Source organism: Tupaia chinensis, unplaced genomic scaffold (genome assembly GCF_000334495.1).
Source record: "Tupaia chinensis unplaced genomic scaffold, TupChi_1.0 Scaffold000384_1, whole genome shotgun sequence".
NCBI classification, from domain to species: Eukaryota; Metazoa; Chordata; class Mammalia; order Scandentia; family Tupaiidae; genus Tupaia; species Tupaia belangeri.
In genome coordinates, this window is record NW_006159886.1 from 2,171,623 (window position 1) to 2,193,652 (window position 22,030).

Here is a 22,030-nt window from a genome sequence, read left to right on the forward strand (position 1 = left end):
CGGTTCAGCCCAAACACCAGGCAGCACCATCGTAAGTGGTGGTGCGGGGTTGAAAGGCGGGCCTGTGCGAACCCCAGCCTGTGCCTCCCTGTCACCAGGCTGCCACCCTGCGTCTGGGATGTGTGGACATTTCCATACGGACGGGTCCTGGCTGCCCATTTTCTCAGGCCAGCCACCCTCGTGGCTTCCTCTGCAGGACTGTACGCATCTGGCCACTGATAGAATTTCTGTTCTCAGAATTCCGTTCTCGGCAACGTGTTTACTGGCTGATAGAAAAACATAAATGTACTTTACAATTGCATTTCAGTTTTTGATGTGTTCTCTTAATAATCATCTTTGCCTCATTAAAGCATTAAGGTAGCAAAGGATCCCAGTTGAACACATCAGACACGTTCAGTGACCCTGCGTGCATGTCCGCTCCCTGAGCGGGGTGACTGGTCTGCAGGTAACTCAGCATCACCCCTGCCCTCCAGGTGGGTGGGTAAGAGATGCTCGGGAGCCGGCAGGGACAGCAGCACTTGCACGTCACATCGCAGATTTCAGGAAACAGTGCAGGGCAAGAGGGCCCGAGAAGGCTTCGGAGAGAGCTCGGGAGCCGGCTCGCAAGGATTCTGCTCTCCAGAGACACAGGTGGTGTTCCCACGGCACTCGGGGTATCCCAGGCACCAGGCAGGGGTCCCAAGCCAGTGCAGGAGAGGCCGGGGTCTGGGAGACTGCGGGCAGAGGGCAGTGGTCGGGACACAGACCACAGCTGGCCGTGCAGCTTCCGGTCCCCGCCCCACTCACCAGCCGGTCATCTGCTCGGTCTCACAGCAGCCAGCCCACGCCGGCCTGCTTGTGAACCTGTGATATGAAAGTACACGTCGGCCTTGTGTACTTTTGCCCGAGTTGCTTTTATTTGCTTTTTCCTGTGAAGTTCTAAGTAAGAATTTATCAAACCCAGGTGACACTGAAACACGTCATGTTAACATGTTCGTATGCTATGAACTGTGTGGCCTGGAGGGAAAGGTTGCTGTTTTCTCTGAAGCAGCTTGGCAGCCAGAGACTGGTGCTATTTAGGGAACAAATGGGCTGTAAAGGGTCCAGTGGAACATGTGTATTTCATGGTATTTGAAATGAAAAGGGACCAGCAGTTGGCATAATGGCTGTGTTGCTGGACTCCCATGTAGTCGACTGTGGTTCAAGTCCCGGACCCGGTGGCTTTAACTCATGCCGGGCACATGTGTGTGCGTGCCCAAGATCCCGAGAGGAGAATGGAGAAGGGATTGTGGCGTGGCCATCCCCCCTGGGGGGTGATTTCTCACTTTTTGTCACTCTGTCTCTCTCTGTCTTTCTGGCGAGCGCATGCTCCCTATAGCAAAAACATCTCCAAAAAAGATAAAAAGAATAAAGAAAGGGTCTGATAAAGCATTACAGAGTCCTTTAAGAAACTACTCCCTGGGCACCTTTTACAAATGTTTTGTATCATTTGCTCATTAGACTCAGATGGGGCTGGAGGCTGGCATCGGCAGAGCACACGGGCCCCTGGGCGGGTCACTGGAGCCATCTTTGAGCCTTGGTATCCTGTGACAAAACAGAGTTATCTCCTTCCTAGTGTTGTCGGAAGTTAAGGTGGGAGATTCTTCTGAGCCCCCTGACCCGACAGTGCTACTCCCTCCCCTCCCTTCCCCTTCCACCTGGTCTGTCTCCTCTGACTCCAGAGGCCCATACGTGGGGCACTGGAAATGTGTTGCTGGTTTGAAACATTTTCAGCCTTGGTGAGAGATGATTTCTGCTGGGTGTGTTTTGCTTTTGATAAATTGTCCTTCCTTGTAATCTACAAGTAGGAAGGAATATCAACAGCTTGACCTTCCTCTCCAACAACTTCAGGTGTTTTTCCACTTCCAGGAAAAAATTCAGGAAGGTAGGGACCAGTGGATGGTGGTAATGGTTATGTCACTAGACTCCCACGTGGCTGAGCGTCGTTTGAGTCCTGGACCTGGCAGCTTGAAACTCAAACTGGGCACATGTGCGTGCGTGCCCAAAATCCTGAGAGGAGAATGGAGGAGAAGGGATTGCGGCATGGCCATCCCCCTGGGAGGGGGGGTGAGTTTTCACTTTGTGTCTGTTGAGCCCATGCTCCCTATAGCAAAAATATCTCTAAAAAAAAAAACACCAAAAAATCCCCAAAAAAACAAAAACAAAAAAAGCCTTCAGGAAAATAATAGGAAAGATTCTGTTAGAGGTGAGGCAGAGGAGGAGGGTCAGGACTCCTGGGGTGGCTGGTGGAGGGGAGGAGACTGATGGAGTGCGGGGACTGGAGCCCCAGCTCTGAGCCTGACCGACTCTCTTGGCTGCAGGTGGGCAAACTGCGCGAGAGGCTGCAGGAGGCCAAGTTGGAGCGCGAGCAGGAGCAGCGGCGGCACACGGCCTACATCTCCGAGCTTAAAGCCAAGCTGCATGAGGAGAAGACCAAGGAGCTGCAGGCGCTGCGCGAGGTGCTCATCCGGCAGCACGAGCAGGAGGCTGCGCGCACCGCCAAGATCAAGGAGAGTGAACTGCAGCGGCTGCAGGCCACGCTCAACGTGCTGCGCGATGGCGCTGCGGACAAGGTCAAGACAGCGCTGCTGGCGGACGCCCGCGAGGAGGCGCGCCGGGCCTTCGATGGCGAGCGCCTTCGGCTGCAGCAGGAGATCCTGGAGCTCAAGTCGGCTCGCAAGCAGGCTGAGGAGGCACTCAGCAACTGCATGCAGGCCGACAAGACCAAGGCAGCCGACCTGCGCGCAGCCTACCAGGCACACCAGGATGAGGTGCACCGAATCAAGCGCGAGTGTGAGCGCGACATCCGCAGGCTGGTACGTGCTCCCCGCCCCGCCTCATGCACACAGTCTTACCTTCCTGCAGGATACACTAAACGCAGTGCTCCAGGCCTTGTAAGAGGCCCTGGGGTTCCAGCCACGCTCAGCCTTTATAGGTGCTAGTAGGGAGGTGCTGCGCTGCAGGCCTCATCTCACTTGGTGCGTGGTCTTGGCTGGTCATCAGACCACTCAGTGAAATGAGGTTAATGAAGGTACCGCGTTGTCAGAAGGGACTGTAATTGCTTATCAAAGTGCTGGACATCTATTTATTCATTTATTTAATGAGGGACAAGCAGACTTAGACTGGGTAAGGTGTAGTGGTCAGGACAGGTCAGCTATCGTGCTGTAACAACTAAGAGAAAACACTAATGGCAGAGATCCCATTGGTAAAGCTGTTGGAGAGCTGTGGAAGCCATGGGGTCTAGATGGACTACAATTCCAAAGGGAAGGGGAAAGAGCCCTTCTAGCAAGCTAACAATCCCAGACACTTTGTTTCCTGGGTGCATTTGCAGGTTCTGGGAATGGGCTGAGGGTTAGGCTCTCCTGAGCGAAGAGACTCCCCCAGGTGTCAGAGCAACGACTTTCAGGGTTGGCGTGAAAGAACAGAGCTCAGAGGAGTCCCCAGACTAGGCCAGCTAGCTCCAGACTATCCACCGAGCACTGCGGTGATGTGGGAGACCAGGGCGCTGGGGTCAAAAGACAAGTGACATCCTTACCAGTCTTAGCTAACAAAGTCACTAGAGAGGGGGCCTGCAACAGACACCGACATGCCCCTTGAGATGGTCATCAGCCTTTGACCCTGTGTGGTGCAGGGTGCCAAAGCCGAGTCAGCTAAGAGTCTCAGACTAGGTTAAATAACAGTGATATTTACTAGAGATCTGTCTTGATTATGAGGACAGAGTTAGATTGACGATAAGAGAATGGGAAGAAACACCACACAAACACTAACTAAAAGCAAAGCTAGTCTGGCTGTATTAATGTCCAAGACTTTAGGGCAAGAAATAATAATAAGACAAGTGGGGACAATTCTTAATAAGAAAGGGGTTGATTCAATAGGAGTGCATTTATTAACAGAACTCCAACATGTGTAGAAGGAAAAATGGTCAAAAGTAAGAGGAGAATTAGTCACATTCCCAGTCATAGTTAGAGATGATCACCGTCTATCAGCAAGCATATGGAAACATAAATGAGTGAGGCGTGCTGAGCTGGGGACGAGAACAGACGCTGAATTCGGGATTTGACAGATGGCCGGGCTGCCCCGCAAGATCATCAAGGAAGCCCAACGTTGCTGGTAGAACCGGTTCCTGGCATTAAACAGACCAGATGAGGGCAGCACCCATTATGTTCATGTGGTCACTGCTGGCCCCAGGATTCTCCCTTTGAGGGAGGGACTTTTAAACTTGAATTATTCCTTCCAGAAGAATACCCAATGGAAACCCCTAAAATATGTTCATGACCAAAATTTATCCTGCTAATGTGGATACGTTGGGAAGAATATGTTTAAATATTTTGAAAGGTAAGTGATCTTGGGCCAGCAGGTTGGTGTGGTGGGTGGTTAAGACACTAGATTCCAACATGGCCGACCGCAGACCTGGTGACTTGAAAGTCAAGCCAGGCATGTGTGTGTGTGTGTGTGTGTGTGTGTGTGTGTGTGCACGCATGTACCCAGAATTCTGAGAGAAAAATTGAGGGGAAGGGATTGCAGCGTGATTATCCCTTGTTGGGGGGAGATGATTTCTCAAGTTCGTTCATTCAAAAGAAGCTTGTGACCATTTTGTACAGCTTGCCTGGAAACTTATGTAAATATTATGTTTTACTGAAATATGTTTTGTTATTCTAAAAAAAAAAAGAATAAAGATTTAAACAGTACATTAACCAGTTTGAACTAAACTGACAGAATACCATATGCTGGCAATTGTAAAATACTATTGTTTTCAAGGAGACATGACACATTTTATCAAGAGACTACATTTTTGGCCGGCCTGTGTTCTGGTGGTTAAAATAGTTGGATCCCACATGGCCATTCAAGTTCAAGTCCTGGACCCAGCAGCTTCAGAAACATGCTGGGCGTGTGTATGTGTGTACCCTAAATCCCCAAAGGAGGGAGAAATGGAGAAGGAATTGTGACATGACCGTGCCCCACATGGGGTGCTTTCTTGCTTGCTTTCTGTCTCTCTCTGGAGCACATGCACCCTCTGGAAAATTGAAAAAAGAAAAAAAAAGAGAAAGACTCATTTCAAAATTTGTGGGCTGTCATTAGATCAGTCCTTAGAGCAAAGCAAAACATATTTTAAATAAAAATAGCATACGCTAGAAATCAAACCCAAGCTTCTATCGTAAAAAGAAAGGAAAAGAAGAGCAAATTAAACTCTAAGAAAGTAGAGTGAAAGAAATCATAAACACAGGAATTGCTGAAATAAGATCAATAAAGGAAATGACATATCCAGAAGTTAATGAAAATGGATAAACTGAGACCCAAGATGTGGCAGTGCAGGTGGTAGGGCACTACTGCGTGATTTGGGAGCCAAACGGGAGGCCCCAGGTTTGGCTCCCAGGTTGGCCTGAATGTACTGGGTGTGTCTGCAGGCATGTCTTTGATTCTGGCTGTCTATATGGCTGAAGGTGGGTGGGTCTGTGATGTGAGACTGTAAGCACACCACAGGAGAGGTGAGACGATCTCTCCTTGTTCTCATAAGATAAACTTTTAAAAATTGATAAACTGTCCCACAGATGGGACAAAGATACTGTAAGTCACCAATATAAAAAATATGAAAGGAGAAATACCACAGCTCCTACAATCATTAAAAGCAATGTAGACAGCATATATCAATAAACTTGAAATGAAACTTAGATTAAATTGACATATTCCTTAAGCATAGCATATCAAAACTGACACAATAAGAAATAAAAAGTTTAAGTAGTCCTATAGCTGTGAAGAAATGCAATCTGTAATTAATAATTCTCTCACAAAGGAAAGCTTAGACCAGTTGGCTTCAAGTAAAGAAAAAAAATTTAAGGAAAAAAATCCAACTAATTCTAGCTAAATTCATCCAGAAAACAGTGAAATAGGAACATATTTTAACTCGTTTATGAAGTCAGCATAACTCTGATTTCAAAACCAATGTATTATAAGAAAAGAATATTTGGGTGATCTCTTTTGAACGTAGATACAAGAATATAATAAGATATTGACAATTCAGAGCCAGCATTATGTAGAAAGGCTAGTAAGTCATGACCAAATTGGATTTATTTTAGGATTACAAAGATTAGTTTAATATCCTAAAATTGGTGAATGTAATTCAATATATTAATATAATAAAGGAGGAAAAATCCCATTTGATCATTATAGTAGATATATTGTAGAAAAAACATTTTATAAATTTAAACTTGTTGATAGATATTCTCAGCAAACCAAGAATAGAATAGAATTTTTCTAACCTGATAACTCTATCAAAAACCTATTGACAATGTACATAATGATTAAATGTTGAGGATCTTCCACCCTAGATCAGGCCAAAACAAGATGTCATCTATAAAATGGGGATAATCACTTTCTGCTCCAGAGTTATGAGAATTAATGAGCTTTAAGGTCCAGCAGCAGTTTACAGTTTCTGTGATAGGAGACATATAAACCATTAATATTTCAGAGAAATAAAGGGGGGGGTATCCCGTGTAATTACATCAGAGACTGCTTGAGCTTAGTTTAAAATGCAGTAAGGGGGCTGGCTGTACGGCACAGTGACAATGTGCTAACTCCAAGAGAAGCTGGACACACACAGCGACCATGGTTTAAATCCCAACCCAATCCGTCCGAGACTCGCTGCACACTCCTGTGAGTGTTCAAGACCCTATGGAGGGCAGTCATCTCTCTCTCACTCTTACTCTATCATTCTCACGTGCATATGCACAGACTCTATCATGAATAAAGAAAAAATATAAATAAAATGGATTTTATTCAGAATTCTATATCATAAAGTCTCTGTTTCCATTTCAGTGCCCCCCCCAAAAAAAAAATCCCAATTCAGATATCTCGGTGTGTGGATCGTTTTCACTTAAAATGACCCACATAGAAGGAATGGAAAGAATAAGTGTGCATTTCTGCTGTTCCCCCTATCCAATACATGCCACTCCTCAGGCAAATCCACCGCCCCTGGCAATGTGTCGGGGAGGTGGCCTGCCTGCTTCCTGTCTTTGTCAGCTGCACTGGATCAGAAATGTAAGAGGCCTCCATATTTCCATTGCCATGCTAGTGTGCCTGCTAAGAAAAGTCTGAAGAAAAGGCAGGGTGGTCAGTGTGGGCCAGCAGCACTCTGGTTCTTGGACTCATTTCTTAGAGCAGTAAGGATCAGTCTGGCTGCTCTGATGCACAGAGGCTGAGAGGCTGGGCATCTTATTCTCTCACAAGGTGTGAAGGCTGGCAGTCGGCACTCTCTGGGACTCATAGAATTGTGTGGGCCACAGGCATCTCCCAGTGCTCCTCAGAAGGGAATCTGGATGGATGGGGCCCTAATCCTCACGGCCCTCCATCCCCATGGAACATCAGTCTTTACTTCTTCATCCCAGGTTGGCAGTAGAAGAGCAGGTGAAGAAGAGCATTTTCTATTGGGAAATCCTATACTCTTCCACTTCCACCTCTTTGGCCAAGACTTACTCACCACTTGTGCACAGAGCTGTTGGGGGGGGTGGGGGCGGGTTGGAAGGGTGCTCTGTTTACTGAGTGCACTGCAGTTCCCTCACACCTCCCAGTAAGGTGTTGTATTACTGTACTGGGGCTACCAACACAAAAAGAATCATGACTTAAGACCATAGAAATTTATCCCTTTGCAGTTCTAGGGGCCAGAAGGTTGAAGTCTTGGTGTCAACAAAGCCATATTCCCTCAGAAGGCACTAGAGGAAGAGCTCTCCCGCCTCTTCCTATTGACGGCCAGCCGTCCTTGGCCTTCCTTGGGTTGCAGCTGTATCACTTCAATCTCTGTCTTCATGTGACCTCCCTGTGTGTCTGTGTCCTGTCCTTTTCACACGAGGATACCTATTGGTAGATGTCTTCATCACAAAGACCCTATATCCAAGTCAGGTTGCATTCTGACTTTCTGGTAGACATGACATTGGGGGGGGGTAGTCTTTACCCCACTGCAGGCACCAGGAAGGAGAGTGAGAACAGATATTGGGGTAACAGCCTTTGCATGAGTCTTTGATTCCCCAAGCTTTTCAGTAGAGTAGAATTTGTAAGATTATTTGCAAGTCAGTGCCCTCTGCTCTCACTGAGATAATGGGGAACTGGTGCTCCTCTTTTGGTAAAAATGACATTGGGGGGGGGGTAGTCTTTACCCCACTGCAGGCACCAGGAAGGAGAGTGAGAACAGATATTGGGGTAACAGCCTTTGCATGAGTCTTTGATTCCCCAAGCTTTTCAGTAGAGTAGAATTTGTAAGATTATTTGCAAGTCAGTGCCCTCTGCTCTCACTGAGATAATGGGGAACTGGTGCTCCTCTAGGTTGAGAGTTTGGGATTCTGGAGATAGCTCTTATTGGTAGCCAGTAAATACAGCTTTCACAGAAATGCATGCCCTGCAGGCCTGACTGCTAAGAAGTGACCAGTTCCTGGTCCCAGGGGTCAGGGAAGATGGGGAGGATGTGGAGAGGCTGATCTGGTTCTGAGCCATGGTTCTGTGGTAACTGGAGTATAGGCGGTCACCTCTTGGACTTCAAGTTTGTGTGTGAAGTGAGGTAAATGATATCTATTTTGAGGGTCTTCTTAAGTAAGCACACATGTTGTACCTTGCTCACCCTGGCAGGTGAGAGAGAAGTAATAGCTCTCCCATCGAGTTCAACGTCTCTCCTGAACACTGTCAAGTAGGATTATTTTGGTTGCAAGTGACAGAAATTTCACCTCAAAGCTCAAACATGAGTCTGTTGGCTCTTATAACTGAAATTGTAGGGTTGGCTTCAGGCGCAGCTTCAGGTACACTGATGTCACCCGGCATCCAGGATTCTCGGACTCGACTCTACCTGGTGCTGCGTCATTTTGGAGTTCCCACATTGTGCTGACACCCCCCACATCCTTTCACCACACAGTCCAGGGTCATTCTCTTAGCTTCTGAGGAAAAGCAGGAGGCTCCACAGTCATGCTCTTCAGGCCACTAACTCTAAGTGGGTCACATATCCATCTCTGAACCCCTTATTGTTAGGGGCTGGGGAATGTGGGCGGCATGAACCTATCAGTGATTGCCCTGAAACTTGGAATAGTTTCTGTCTCGCTGCTCTCCTAACCCACTTGCTGAGACTGGGAGTGGGAGAAGGGGACATGGACTCAAGGGAGGAAACAGGGATGGCCCTCGTACCCAGGTGATGTGTCTCAGGGAAGTTCAGGAGGCTCTATGTCAGTGATTTCCACTTCATTAGGGGAAGGAGGGCCGGGGATAAGATTGCTAAGAGCTGGCCCAACCTGTGGTGTGGTGTTCATGGTGGCTGGGTCCCACATGTTTGACTGCACAGTTTGACACACAGACCCTGGAACTTAAAAAACACACTGGGTGCATGTGCGCGTGTGGCCAAAATCCTGAAAGGAGTGAGAAATGCAGAAGGGATTGCAGCATGACCATTCACCATGGGGGTAGGGTGCTTTCTCACCACCCCTCCCCTCTTGTCTTCAGCTAATACACACGCCCTCTGGCAAAATTAAAAAAAAAAAAAGAAAAAAGAAAAAGAAGAAGTAGAAGAAAAAGAAAAAAAAAAGATTGCTAAGAGTTCAGCCTAGGAGCTAGATACTTTTTTTAAAAAAAGAATTATTTTATTTAACTTTATTTATTATTATTATCATTATTATTTTCCAGTTTGATCAGAGAGAGGCAGAGAGAGAGAGAGAGAGGAAGTGAGAAAGCAAACCACCAGGTCCTAGCTCTCCCATCGAGTTCAACGTCTCTCCTGAACACTGTCAAGTAGGATTATTTTGGTTGCAAGTGACAGAAATTTCACCTCAAAGCTCAAACATGAGTCTGTTGGCTCTTATAACTGAAATTGTAGGGTTGGCTTCAGGCGCAGCTTCAGGTACACTGATGTCACCCGGCATCCAGGATTCTCGGACTCGACTCTACCTGGTGCTGCGTCATTTTGGAGTTCCCACATTGTGCTGACACCCCCCACATCCTTTCACCACACAGTCCAGGGTCATTCTCTTAGCTTCTGAGGAAAAGCAGGAGGCTCCACAGTCATGCTCTTCAGGCCACTAACTCTAAGTGGGTCACATATCCATCTCTGAACCCCTTATTGTTAGGGGCTGGGGAATGTGGGCGGCATGAACCTATCAGTGATTGCCCTGAAACTTGGAATAGTTTCTGTCTCGCTGCTCTCCTAACCCACTTGCTGAGACTGGGAGTGGGAGAAGGGGACATGGACTCAAGGGAGGAAACAGGGATGGCCCTCGTACCCAGGTGATGTGTCTCAGGGAAGTTCAGGAGGCTCTATGTCAGTGATTTCCACTTCATTAGGGGAAGGAGGGCCGGGGATAAGATTGCTAAGAGCTGGCCCAACCTGTGGTGTGGTGTTCATGGTGGCTGGGTCCCACATGTTTGACTGCACAGTTTGACACACAGACCCTGGAACTTAAAAAACACACTGGGTGCATGTGCGCGTGTGGCCAAAATCCTGAAAGGAGTGAGAAATGCAGAAGGGATTGCAGCATGACCATTCACCATGGGGGTAGGGTGCTTTCTCACCACCCCTCCCCTCTTGTCTTCAGCTAATACACACGCCCTCTGGCAAAATTAAAAAAAAAAAAAAGAAAAAAGAAAAAGAAGAAGTAGAAGAAAAAGAAAAAAAAAAAGATTGCTAAGAGTTCAGCCTTGGAGCTAGATACTTTTTTTAAAAAAAGAATTATTTTATTTAACTTTATTTATTATTATTATCATTATTATTTTCCAGTTTGATCAGAGAGAGGCAGAGAGAGAGAGAGAGAGGAAGTGAGAAAGCAAACCACCAGGTCCGAGACTTGAACCATGGTTGGCCATGTGGGAGTCCAGCACCTTTAACAACCATGCTACTTGCCGGCCCCTGGAGCCAGATACTTTTAAAAAAGAATTATTTAATTCTCTTTAGTCATTCATTTATTTTAATTTGATCAGAGAAAGACACACACACACACACACACACAGAGAGAGAGAGAGAGAGAGAGAGAAGGAAAGTGAGAAAGCAAGCCACCAGGTACAGAACAGATACCAGGGCCGGCCATGTGGGAGTGTCCAGAGCCTTAACCATGATGCCACCTGCTAGTCCCCTAGGAGCCAGATTTAAAGTCAACAAATAGCTGGAATGCCTGCCGTTAGCTGGGTGAACCCAGCCAGTCTCTTAACCTCTGGAACCTCAAAACTCTGGCTCTGGAAAGGTAGCAATCTAGAAAATATTGGCTCCAGAATGTATTCTGCATTGCCCATGCATTCCTGGATGTCATCTCTCTGGCTGAGAATCCCAGGAAATATTTTTCATGGCTATCGGGGCGCAAGCCCTCTGCTCTCACTGAGATAATGGGGAGTGGCTGCTCCTCTAGGTTGAAAGTTTGGGATTCTGGAGATGTTCTGCTTGTGGTGTGGTGTGGTGTGGTGTGGAGCCAGGGCTCCACTTCTGGGCACCAGTGCAGATCAGGAAGTGGGCAGCTGGGATCCATTTGTCATTGAATTTACGCGTCACCTGGTTAATACAGGAAGATCTCATCTTAACATGGCAACTAGAACCCTACCTTGCCCCAGTTAACACCCCCGCTGTCACTACCAGTTCCCCTGCTTTCCTTGTTTTCTAGCACTGACCACTCTCTAACCTCCTACTGGGCTCGTCTATTTATTCGTTCATTGCCTCCCTCTCCCACTAGAATGGAAGCCCCAGGGCGGGCAGTCTGGTGTTCTGCTCATTGATCTTCCCCTGTACCCATAGATGGTTCTCACTCTGTATCTGTTGAATTAACTAAAGCAGTTTGAGTGACTTAAATGAATGAACTCCTTCCACGTAAACTCTTACTGCCTCTTGGTTGGCCTCTACATTTCTACATTGTCAGTGTTTTCCACATCCTTCCAGCTTTTTCTCAGCAGTGGGTGCTCCTGTCTATTTGGAATTGTGAGACTCCCGGGTTTTGGATTTGGCCAAAGCAGGTAGATGCTGGTGGATCATCACTAGGGGGAGCAGTGGGCACGTTCTGAGGCTGCGTAGGAGAAACTGCACCAGGCACCCTCTCCCGGGGATCTAGGGTGTGTATGTGTGTGTGAGTGTGAGTGAGTGTGTGTGAGTGTGTAATGCATCCTTTGGGCTTGCAAAGAAAGGAACCTCAAAGAGCTGGATAGAGCTGTGGCACTCAGCTTGAATACCGCCCAGTCTGAAATGTGGGGTGCCACTTCCCTCCCTGTATAATCTCATTTTATTTCAGTTTGAGGTGGTCTGCGTTTAAAATAAGATAGCCGGTGTCAACTAGGAGCTCAAAGAGGTTAATGGTGACAGCTAGTGTCGTTCGCATGCCTGTAATCTGCCAGGCTCTGTGCTAACTTCTTCCATGGCTGACCCCAGAGCCCCCTGACAATTCAACAGGGCAGGCTCTAGTTTTCTTAGAGTGTCCATGTTATGGAGTCAGAAGCTGAGTCAGGGAGGTGGCCCAACCAGCCTGAGGTCACACAGTAGAAGGGGTGGGGATTTGGACAGACTCCCATCTGCCTCCAGAACAGGACTTGTAACCTGTACTCCCCGCCCTGGCAGCCTGTGTCTGAATGAAGGTGCGTGACTTAGAAGTGAGGGTGTCAGATTGAATTGTCTTGACACACAGTGTGAGTGTGCTGAGAACTCTGAACTAGTTCCCTGTGGCTGCCTTAAAAGATGATCCTCAGTGTAATGGCTTAAGCCAGCAGGAACTTACTCTCTGCGGTTCTGGAGACCAGAAGCCCTAAGGCAAGGCTCTGCATGACTGCACTTTGTCCCAAGGCTTCGGAGGGGGATCCTTCCTGTGTCTTCCAGCTTCTGGTCACTCCAGGTGTTCCTTGGTGTGGGGCTGCCTCACTCCAGTCTCTGTTTCTGTCTTCACATGGCCTCCTCTGTGTTTCTCCTTATCTGTCCGTCTTCTTCTAAGGACATCTGTCATTGGATTTCGGCTCTAGCTGGTTAATATAGGAGGGGCTCCTCATCTCAACATCCTTCACTTAATTGCATCTGCAAAAACGCTTTTCCCCAGGAAGGTCATATTCACGGGTACCAGGGCCATTTGTGGGGGACCACAGTTCAAACCACTGTGACATTTACTTGTTAATATACGCAGTGTCTGAATACCTAAATGTGAGGAGTTTAGGAAGAACAGTACCTGTTTATCGAGACCTACTGTGTGCCACGTAACCATGGTCATCAGAGCTGACGTTTCCACGATGCCTGCTGTGCAGTACTGTGTGTTACTGTGTGTAATCCTCACAGTACTCCTGTGAGTCACCTACTGTTACTGTCCCCATGTCACAGAGGAGGAAGCCGAGGCATGAGAAGAAATCAGGTAACTAGATGGGGGCCATAGCCAGTAAGTAGTCTAGGACGGAACCCAGACGGTCGGGGTCCAGTGGCCATGCTCCTGACCAGCTTGCTTGTCTCTGCAGTCCCCATCAGTCCTTACTGTCCTTTTGGGTGGACACTCGAGCCTGGTGTGGAGAGAGGTTAAGTGACTCACTGAAAGTCACACACAGGCATAGCTTCCTGCTCCAGGCACAACACCCTTCCTGCTGTGCTGAGATGGGCAGTGCCCGGTGGCTTTACCTCCCGCTGAGCACTCAAGGTGGTCCATGCTCCTGCTGGGCACTCAGGTGTGTGCTGGGTGAGTAATGTCAGACATTAGATCGTGCAGACTCTCGTGGGCATTTTGTCAGTGCCACCCTTACTAAGGCATTAGCATTCCTTGCAGAACTTTTTTGTATACCTCATTTCAAAAAGAGCCTGTTCTCAAACCCCAGGGTGACAAGAAAAATCTCTGTAGCTGCAGATAGTGTGATTTTTGTCAATTAATGAACCTCCAGTGCTAAGAAATAGCTTCCCTTTAAATGCACATCGTAGTTTCCCGGGACTCTGTAACAAAGCGTGGCCGATTGGGTAGCTCCAAAGAGCAGAAATTGATTACGCAACGTTAGAGTCTTAGACGTCTGAAATCAAGGTGTCGGCAGGACCTGCTCCCTCTGAAGACTCTAGAGGATGCCCCTTTGCTACTTCCAGCTCCTGAAAGACCTCACTGGCAGGCCTTGAGCTCCGTTGCCTGTGGCTGCGTCACTCCAGCCTGTCTTCGTCTTCACATGGCCTTCCCCTCTGTGTCCAGGAGTCTCTCCTCTCTGATAAGGACCCCAGTCATAGGGACCCGCTACTCTGGAATGGCTTACCCTTAACCAATTGCATCGAAAACAACCAGACTTCCAAGTAAGGTCACACATTCTGAGCTTCCAGGAAGAACACAGACTTAGGGGTTTTCTATTCAGTCCAGTACAGAGTCCTTTTTGGGCAGATTCTTACTGGGTTAGTGTCTGGAAAACTGGAAGTTATAACTTACGGGCTGAAGCTCCTCTGTAAACTTCTCCTGGAGTGGTTCCCCATGGCACCTGGCCTGCTGTGTTTCAGCTGTGTCCACCGTCTGGCACTGTCCAAGGGAAGGCCGGGGAAGGCTGGGCTGGGGGGCGAGCTGGGACTTGAGTTCAGATCTGCACATGGAGAGGCTGAGGTCTCTTGGAGATCCGTGCAGAAATATCAAGCGACCAGTTGGTTCTAGAATTTTGGAGCTCAGAGAGAAGTCAGGACTGGGGTATCTGAAGAACTGTCTGCTTGTGTAGAAGGTTAATGCCGTGTGAGAAGAATCGGCGCCTAGGGAAAAGACACAAGGCAGAAGAGGCTCGACCCTTGGGAATGCAGGCTTCAGTGGCAGCCAGAGCAAGATAAGCCTGAGAAAAAGACAGAAATGGGGGCCAGCAGGGGCCGTGGTGGTTAAGGGCGTTGGACTCCCACATGGCTGGCCATGGTTCGAGTCTCAGACCTGGTAGCTTGCTTTCTCACTTTCTCTCTCTCTCTCTCTCTTTCTCTTCCTCTCACTCTGTCTCTCTCTGGTCAAATTAAAATAAATAAATAAAAAGTTAAATAAATAAATAAATTTAAATAAAATTCTTAAAAAAAAAGAGAGAGAAATGGAGAAGTCATCATGGAGGGAGGGAGAGGGAGGGAGAGGAAGGGAGACAGGGAGAAGAAAAGCTCTTGAAACAGAGAGTGGATGACAGTGTCCGATGCTGGTAAGAGGTCAAGAGTGGGAGAACATAAAGCCACCCAGTGGATTCGATGGCCGGAAGGGCACAGCAACCTTAACCAGAGCTGTCTGGTGAGGGCGTAGGGCTGTGGCCAGACGGAGAGGGTTGATGAGAGAGTGGGAGGTGGAGATGGGAGACAGCCAACCCTGCAAAGAAGCTGAGCTGGGGAGGGGGCAAGGTGGAGCATTGGGAGGGGTCTGTAGGGTCAGGATGTTACTTCCTTTCATTAAGGAAGAGATGTGAACATAGATAAATTTAAATGATACTTTTTCTCATTAGTTCTGTTGCTAATAGCAGAATTACCCAAATTGGTAACTTACAGAGCTAGAAGTTTATTCAGCTCACGGTCTGTAGGTGCAAGGTCCAGGGGTCACATCTGAAAGGGTCTTCTTGCTGGTGGGTGACACGGTGGAGCAGAGCAGGGCTTGTCCGTGTCTGTCTCACGCCCTCTCCTTTAAACCCACCTGTATTCTAGTGGGGCGTCACCCGATGCCCTTATGAGATCCTTAACGCCTCTCAGAGGTTCCGCCTCTTAATCCCACAGTTAGCTGGATTCAGTTCCTGTCCTGTTAATGCCTTCACAATGGCTCACCCAATTTTAACTCATGAATTTGGGGAGGACGTATTCAAACTATAGCAATAGCAGATTGAATATGTACAAAGGATCTTCAAACAGTTCATGGAAAATGTGTGTTATAAAAACACGGCATGAATTTCAAACATTTTTCTACACGGAAATAAACTCATACTTTAGTTCCGTCTTCCATGAACTGTTTGAAGCCCCCTCACAGTCCTTGAACCCATCACTCTGTTTCGTCTGTCCCCAAGGGGAGTAAGAGTGACAGGGCCTGGGTCGAGGACTAGGGCTGCTGCTGCCCTGAACTGGCTTCATCTTTCCCTGGACCTAAGGCCCAAAGCACAGGAGAGATCCCCCTGCTCACGCCCCTGTGATTGACTGCTTGTCCTTTCTCTTTTTCAGATGGATGAGATCAAAGGAAAAGACCGTGTGATCCTGGCCTTGGAGAAGGAACTTGGCGTGCAGGCTGGTCACACCCAGAAGCTGCTTCTCCAGAAGGAGGCTTTGGACGAGCAGCTGGTCCAGGTCAAAGAGGCAGAGCGGTACCACAGCAGTCCAAAGAGGGAGCTCCCGCCAGGCATTGGGGACATGGCGGAGCTCATGGGCGGCCAGGTGAGAGCCAGTGGCTCATGCGGGCATTGGCGCCTCCAGGGCCGGCCGCCTCTCATCCTCCCTGCTGCTGCTCTCCTGGCCACCCTCCCACACTCTGACCCTCCCCATTTCCACCCACTCTCCTGCTCATCCGTCTTCTCTCCCTCCATATCCCTTTTTTTCCAAGTTGGCGAGCATTCACCACGTGCCAGGCCCAGTGCTAGACGGAGAATGTAGAGATGAAGAGCCAGCTGACTTGGCCATGGCCTTGGAGCTCAGCTGGAGAGAGGACGGAGACATCAGGGCAGGGTACCCAGAGAAAGCCCAGCAGGAGGTGGTGCAGTCAGCTTAGCCGGTGGCTGGGGCAGGTGTGAGGGTGTCGGCGTGAGGGCTCTGTGCTTGTTCATTTGTTCTTTCAGTGTGTGAGAGGCTGTTAGGGATGCAGTGCGCTAGGCACTGTTAGGTGCGGACTTTCAGTGTCTGCCGTGGGGAATGTCCTGGCCTGTCCTGGGAGCCCCAGGTGGAGTGTGACGGGCCTCTGGAAGGGAGGCAGGCATGGGTGGGGACTGGGTCACAAGGTGCCCTGGGCCATGTCCTGGGTTGTCTGGAAAGTCACTTTTTTTTTGCATAGAAAAATTCATCATGCCTTTCCTAATGCCCTGTATTTAGATGTTTGGGAGCCGTGGAAGGCTCTACGTCTGAGTACTTCCCACAAGTGCATAGAGGCTTGAGGTGTGCCCCACCTTGCGGTGTGCCGTCCGGCCCCCTTAGTAAGAATCTCACCTCTTACCTCGTGAACGTCTCGCGAAGGCCGTGCTGAGCTTCGAATCGTCGGAGCGCTCCTCGGAATGCTGAAAGTACACTTGTATCTTGACTTTTTTTTAGGACCAACATATGGATGAGCGAGATGTGAGGCGATTTCAACTAAAAATTGCTGAACTGAATTCAGTGATACGGAAGCTGGAAGACAGAAATACCCTCTTGGCAGACGAGAGGAATGAACTGGTAATCAGCCCCCCGGAGACAGATGGCGCCGTGCAGGGTGCAGGGAAGGGGCCCGGGGCCACAGGGCACGCTCGAAAGCGAAAGTTCATGCAGAGGCCTGCTGGGTTTTTTTCTTTCTCATTCTTTTTTGATGAAGAAAAAAACAAACCTAATACGTGTTCTTGGAAGAAATCCATTACTGCCTTTTGTTGCTGCAGGAGTTTACCCTCAGCCAACAAGTAGAGTTCAGGGAAGCTGTGGAGGGGATGCCCGTTGCAGTGGTGTGTGTGGTAGCAAACAGAAGCAACGTGAACAAACCCCCAGTTGTTCAGTACTAAGTGTCGCCAGAGTAATTATGGGATGTTTATGCAATGAATTATACTGTCATTAAGACTGATGACATGGGCCATATTTAATTGCCATGGAAATGTGTTTGCAATAGATGGAACAGAAACAGTTTATATAACAAAAGTACATTGTCATCATCCTGGATATTGGAAGTTATTATTTTTTTAAAAGGACCTTTAAACATTTTCCCCCTAGGGTTTTGCCATAGAGCACATGTGCTCGCCAGGGAGAGAGAGTCAGAAAAAGGAGAGTGAGAAGTCACCCCCGGGGGATGGGCATACCGCATCTCCTTCTTCTCCATCCTCCTCTTGAGATTTGGGGCACACGCACATATGTGCCCTGTATGATTTTTAAGCCACTGGGTCTGAGACTCAAATCATGGTTGGCCATGTGAGAATCCAGTGCCTTAATTAAACCCACACCATCTGCTAGCCCCACAACTTTAAACATTTTGAAAAATTTAAACATGTTTGTTTCTTTCATGAGTGTGAGAGACAGTAAGAGACAGAGGAAGAAAGGTCAGCACCCCTTCAGGGTCTCACGCTGCAAGGCCCTCACTCCCCAGCCCTTTCCGGATGGTTGGGGCCGTTGATCCATGCCCGGTGTGGATGGGAAACCAAACCCTTGGTCTTCCACAGAGCTCAGCACAGTTTGGGCTAAACCTCCTAGCCGGCCCTTGAATTGTTCTTTTATGTGGTGTGATCATGGGTAATTTTTATTTTTTGCTTCTTTATTTACTTTATACACTTCTAATTTTAAAAATAATGAACATGAACTTCTGGCTGATAAATAAATCTCTGGTAAAAATAGCAATTTCATAAATACATTTAAATTTGCAGGATAAACAGCTAAACTAATTAAAAACACATTTTTAAAGTTTATTTTATTTCTTTCATAAAAGAATGTGAGAGAGGGAACCAGCAGTTAGCGTAATGGCTATGTCGCTGGACTCCCACGTAGTCGACCGCGGGTCGTGTCCCAGATCTGGTGGCTTAAAACTCACGCCGGGCGCGTGTGCGTGCGTCCCCAAGATCCCGAGAGGAGAATGGAGGAAAAGGGATTGCGGCGTGACCATCCCCCCTGGGGGGTGATTTCTCGCTTTCTGTCTCTATGTCTCTGTCTGTCTGGCGAGCGCACGCGCCCTACAGTGAAAATCTCTCCAAAAAAAAAAGAATGTGAGAGAGAGTGTGCAAGAGACAGAAGGGCCCTCGACAGGGTCTCCTCAGGCTGACTGCCTCCTGACCGTCCAGCTAGTCACGGTCTTAGGCACACGCACGCCTGGTGTGTTGCAGCTCCACGTGGGTCCACGCCAGTGGTCAGTGGCTCCCAGCATGGAGGTCGGCACACTTCTGCCTGCACCCCCGCAGTAGGGCCCCAATCAGTTTTCCTGTAGTGGTGGCCGGGTTATATAGTTCCTGACAAGGCCTCCTCATTACGATTATGCTAGTTCTTATTATAAAGGAGAGTGTATCTATAGACTATTTGAAAAAAAAATAGGTGATGAGGAAGTGTTAATAAGTATCACCTCCTCACAATTTGAGCAGGATCAAAATAGATTAATTTTCTTTCAGTATTTATAAAGGTGTATTTTATGAGACTTTATACCTAGTGCTATTCTCTACTTTTCCCTTGAATATGTGTGAACCAAAAACACCGTACTCATGAACTCCATAATAGTTTACTACGTGGATTGGGAAAAAAAAAATCATAGGGCCAGCAGGTGGCATGGTGTTTAAGGTGATGGACTCCTACATGACTGACTGCAGTTCGAATCCTGAACCTGGTGTCTTGAAACTTACTCTGGGCAGATGTGCATGCGTGCCCAAAATCCCAAGAGCAGAAGAGATTGTGGCATGGCCATCCCCTCTTGGGAATGATTTCTCACTTTCTCTATGTCTCTCTCTCTCATGAGAGAGAACAAATGAACACCCTATGGCAAAATCCTAAAACAAAAACAAAGACAAACAGGTTGTTTCACACAATTCAGACTACGCTGAAGTAGTTCAACATGGAAATCAGCAAGTTTGCCAGTGCTTTTATCTTAAAAGTACAAATAACTTTTGCTGTAGTTCTTACAAGTTTTTAGTGTTTATATAAGCACATTGATACCTGCCAGGAAACTTTTACAGTTCCAAAATGTTTTTCCCCCTACAATCTGCAATTTTCATTTTCACTTAATTTGTTACTTATAACACTTCCCATGAATCTATAAATATCTTATTTTGCCTTTTAAAATTTTTAAATTCTTTTTAAAAATAATTATTTATTTTTAAATAAATAATTTAGGGACCAGCAGTTAGCATAATGGCTATGTCTCTGAACTCCCACGCAGTCGACCACGGTTTAAGTCCCGGACTTGGTGGCTTAAACTCATGCCTGTGTGTGTGCGTGCATGCCCAAGATCTCAAGGAGGAGAAGGGATTGCGGTGGGCCCATCCCTCCTGGGGCGTGATTTCTCACTTTCCTTCTCTCTGTTTCTCTCTTTCTGGCAAGTGCATGTGCCCTATAGCAAAAACCTCTCCAAGATAAATAAATAAATAAATAAGAAATAAATAATTTAATTTAAATAAATAATTTTGAAATAAATGTTTTATTTATTTTATTAATTCATTCATTTATTATTATTTTTTAAAGTTTTGACTAGAGAGGGAATAAGCAAGCCACCAGGTCTGAGACTCAAACCATGGTTGGTCCAGCGCCTTAACTACCATGGCACCTGCCGGCCTCGCTATTTTGTCTTTTTAACAGCTGCGTGACTCCATTATGTGGGTATACTATGGTTTATTCAGTCAGTCCCTTAACGGTGGATGTTTAGGTAATTTGATTTCTTTGCTATAACAATGCTGGATAGAAGATACATATCTGACTTTATATACTTGAGACTTTATTTCTGTGGGCTAGATATCTAGAAGTAAAATGTATGAGTCACATGGTGCAGTTTATATTTTAATATTTTTGGAATTATTTAATTCTATTTATTATCATCATCATTATTATTTTATTTGACCAGAGAGAGAGAGAGAGTGAAAAAGCAAGCCACCAGGTCTGAGACTCGAATGGTGGTCGGCCATGTGGGAGTTCAGTACCTTAACCACCACACCACCTGTTGGCCTGGTGTAGTTTATAAACTGCATATATGTATGTATGTGTATGTGCATATGTATGTGTATGTGTATAAATATATATATGTACATATATATATATATATATATACACATACATATTTAAGAGGTTTTTGCCTTAGGGCATGTGTGCACACCAGAAAGACAGAAAGAGACAGAGACAGTGAGAAGGAAAGTGAGAAATCATCCCCACGGTAGGGGGTGGCCACCTGCAACCCCTTCTCCTCTATTCTCCTCCTGGGATCTTGGGCAGGCATGAACAAGCGCCCGGCATGAGTTTTAAGCCACCGGGTCTGGGACTCAAACCTGTCAGCCATGTGGGAGTCCAGCAATGTAACTGCGACGCCATCTGCTGGCCTTACAGTTTATATTTTAATAGATACCATCAGCGTATGTCACCTTAAGGTTTTCAGCCTGGTGACTAACAGCAGGGGTCTAGAGTCAGCCCTTTGTGTTTGATCTTCGTTCTAGCATTTTCTTTATGGCCTTGAGCACAGTGCCTCACCTCTTTGGGCCCAGGTTCTTTGTCTATAAAATGGGTATAAGGATGATACCTCCTCTTAGAGTTAAATGAGGGGATTAAATGAAGAATGGGAGGAAAGATATTCAGGCTTATGGTGAGTATTTGATAATAATGTGGCTGTTTCTGCAGTTGTCATGTTATTGACAGATACTGTGCTGGGGCCAGCACATGACGTGGTGGTTAAGGAGCTGGACTCTCACATGACCGACCACAGTTCGAGTCCTGTACCCAGTGGTTTGCTTTCTCACTTATCCTGTCTCTCTTTCTCTCTGGTGAATGCATGTGCCCCACGGAAACTTAAAAAAAGAAAAAAACCCCATAAAATTAAACGAAAAAAATTGTTTCTAATTTTTGTCCATTGAAATAACCCTACAAAGCTTTCACCTGTGTTTAATTCTCACGGCAAGTCCATGTGGCAGGTACGCTCGTTATTTCCTTGCTATAGATGAAGAAACTGAGGCTGGGGACCTGAACGCGGTCATTACCGTCACGCAGGTAGAAAACACACGTGTTGCAGAGGATGCTGTGCACATAAGGGAAAAACATGGGTGGCTCTAACTGTGCAGGCCCCTCTTTCCCCCATGTCCTCCCCACTGTGGTTGCTCAGCAATCCTGGCCTCCACATAGCTGCCAAAGTAACAGATCGTCCTACCAGGCAGATCTGAGTACAGACTCTACTTCAAAGCTCCAGTGGCTGAGTTCTCCAGCCTACCTCAAGTCATGCTGGCCAAGGCCCCCGCTTTCTCCCACGACTCCCCATTCGGC

At 47.3% G+C, this 22,030-nt stretch overlaps 1 protein-coding gene across 2 annotated transcripts in view; it reads left to right on the forward strand.

Annotated features, from left to right (window-relative positions):
- The window catches only part of JAKMIP1 (janus kinase and microtubule interacting protein 1), a 133,806-nt gene that overhangs the window by 81,674 nt on the left and 30,102 nt on the right, over nt 1-22,030 (forward strand). For both annotated transcript variants that reach the window (XM_006153660.2, XM_027773870.1), the window contains exons 3-5: nt 2,340-2,834; nt 16,100-16,309; nt 17,174-17,293. In XM_006153660.2, coding sequence (XP_006153722.1) covers nt 2,340-2,834; nt 16,100-16,309; nt 17,174-17,293 — 825 coding nt within the window. The remainder of the gene's footprint in view (nt 1-2,339; nt 2,835-16,099; nt 16,310-17,173; nt 17,294-22,030) is intronic.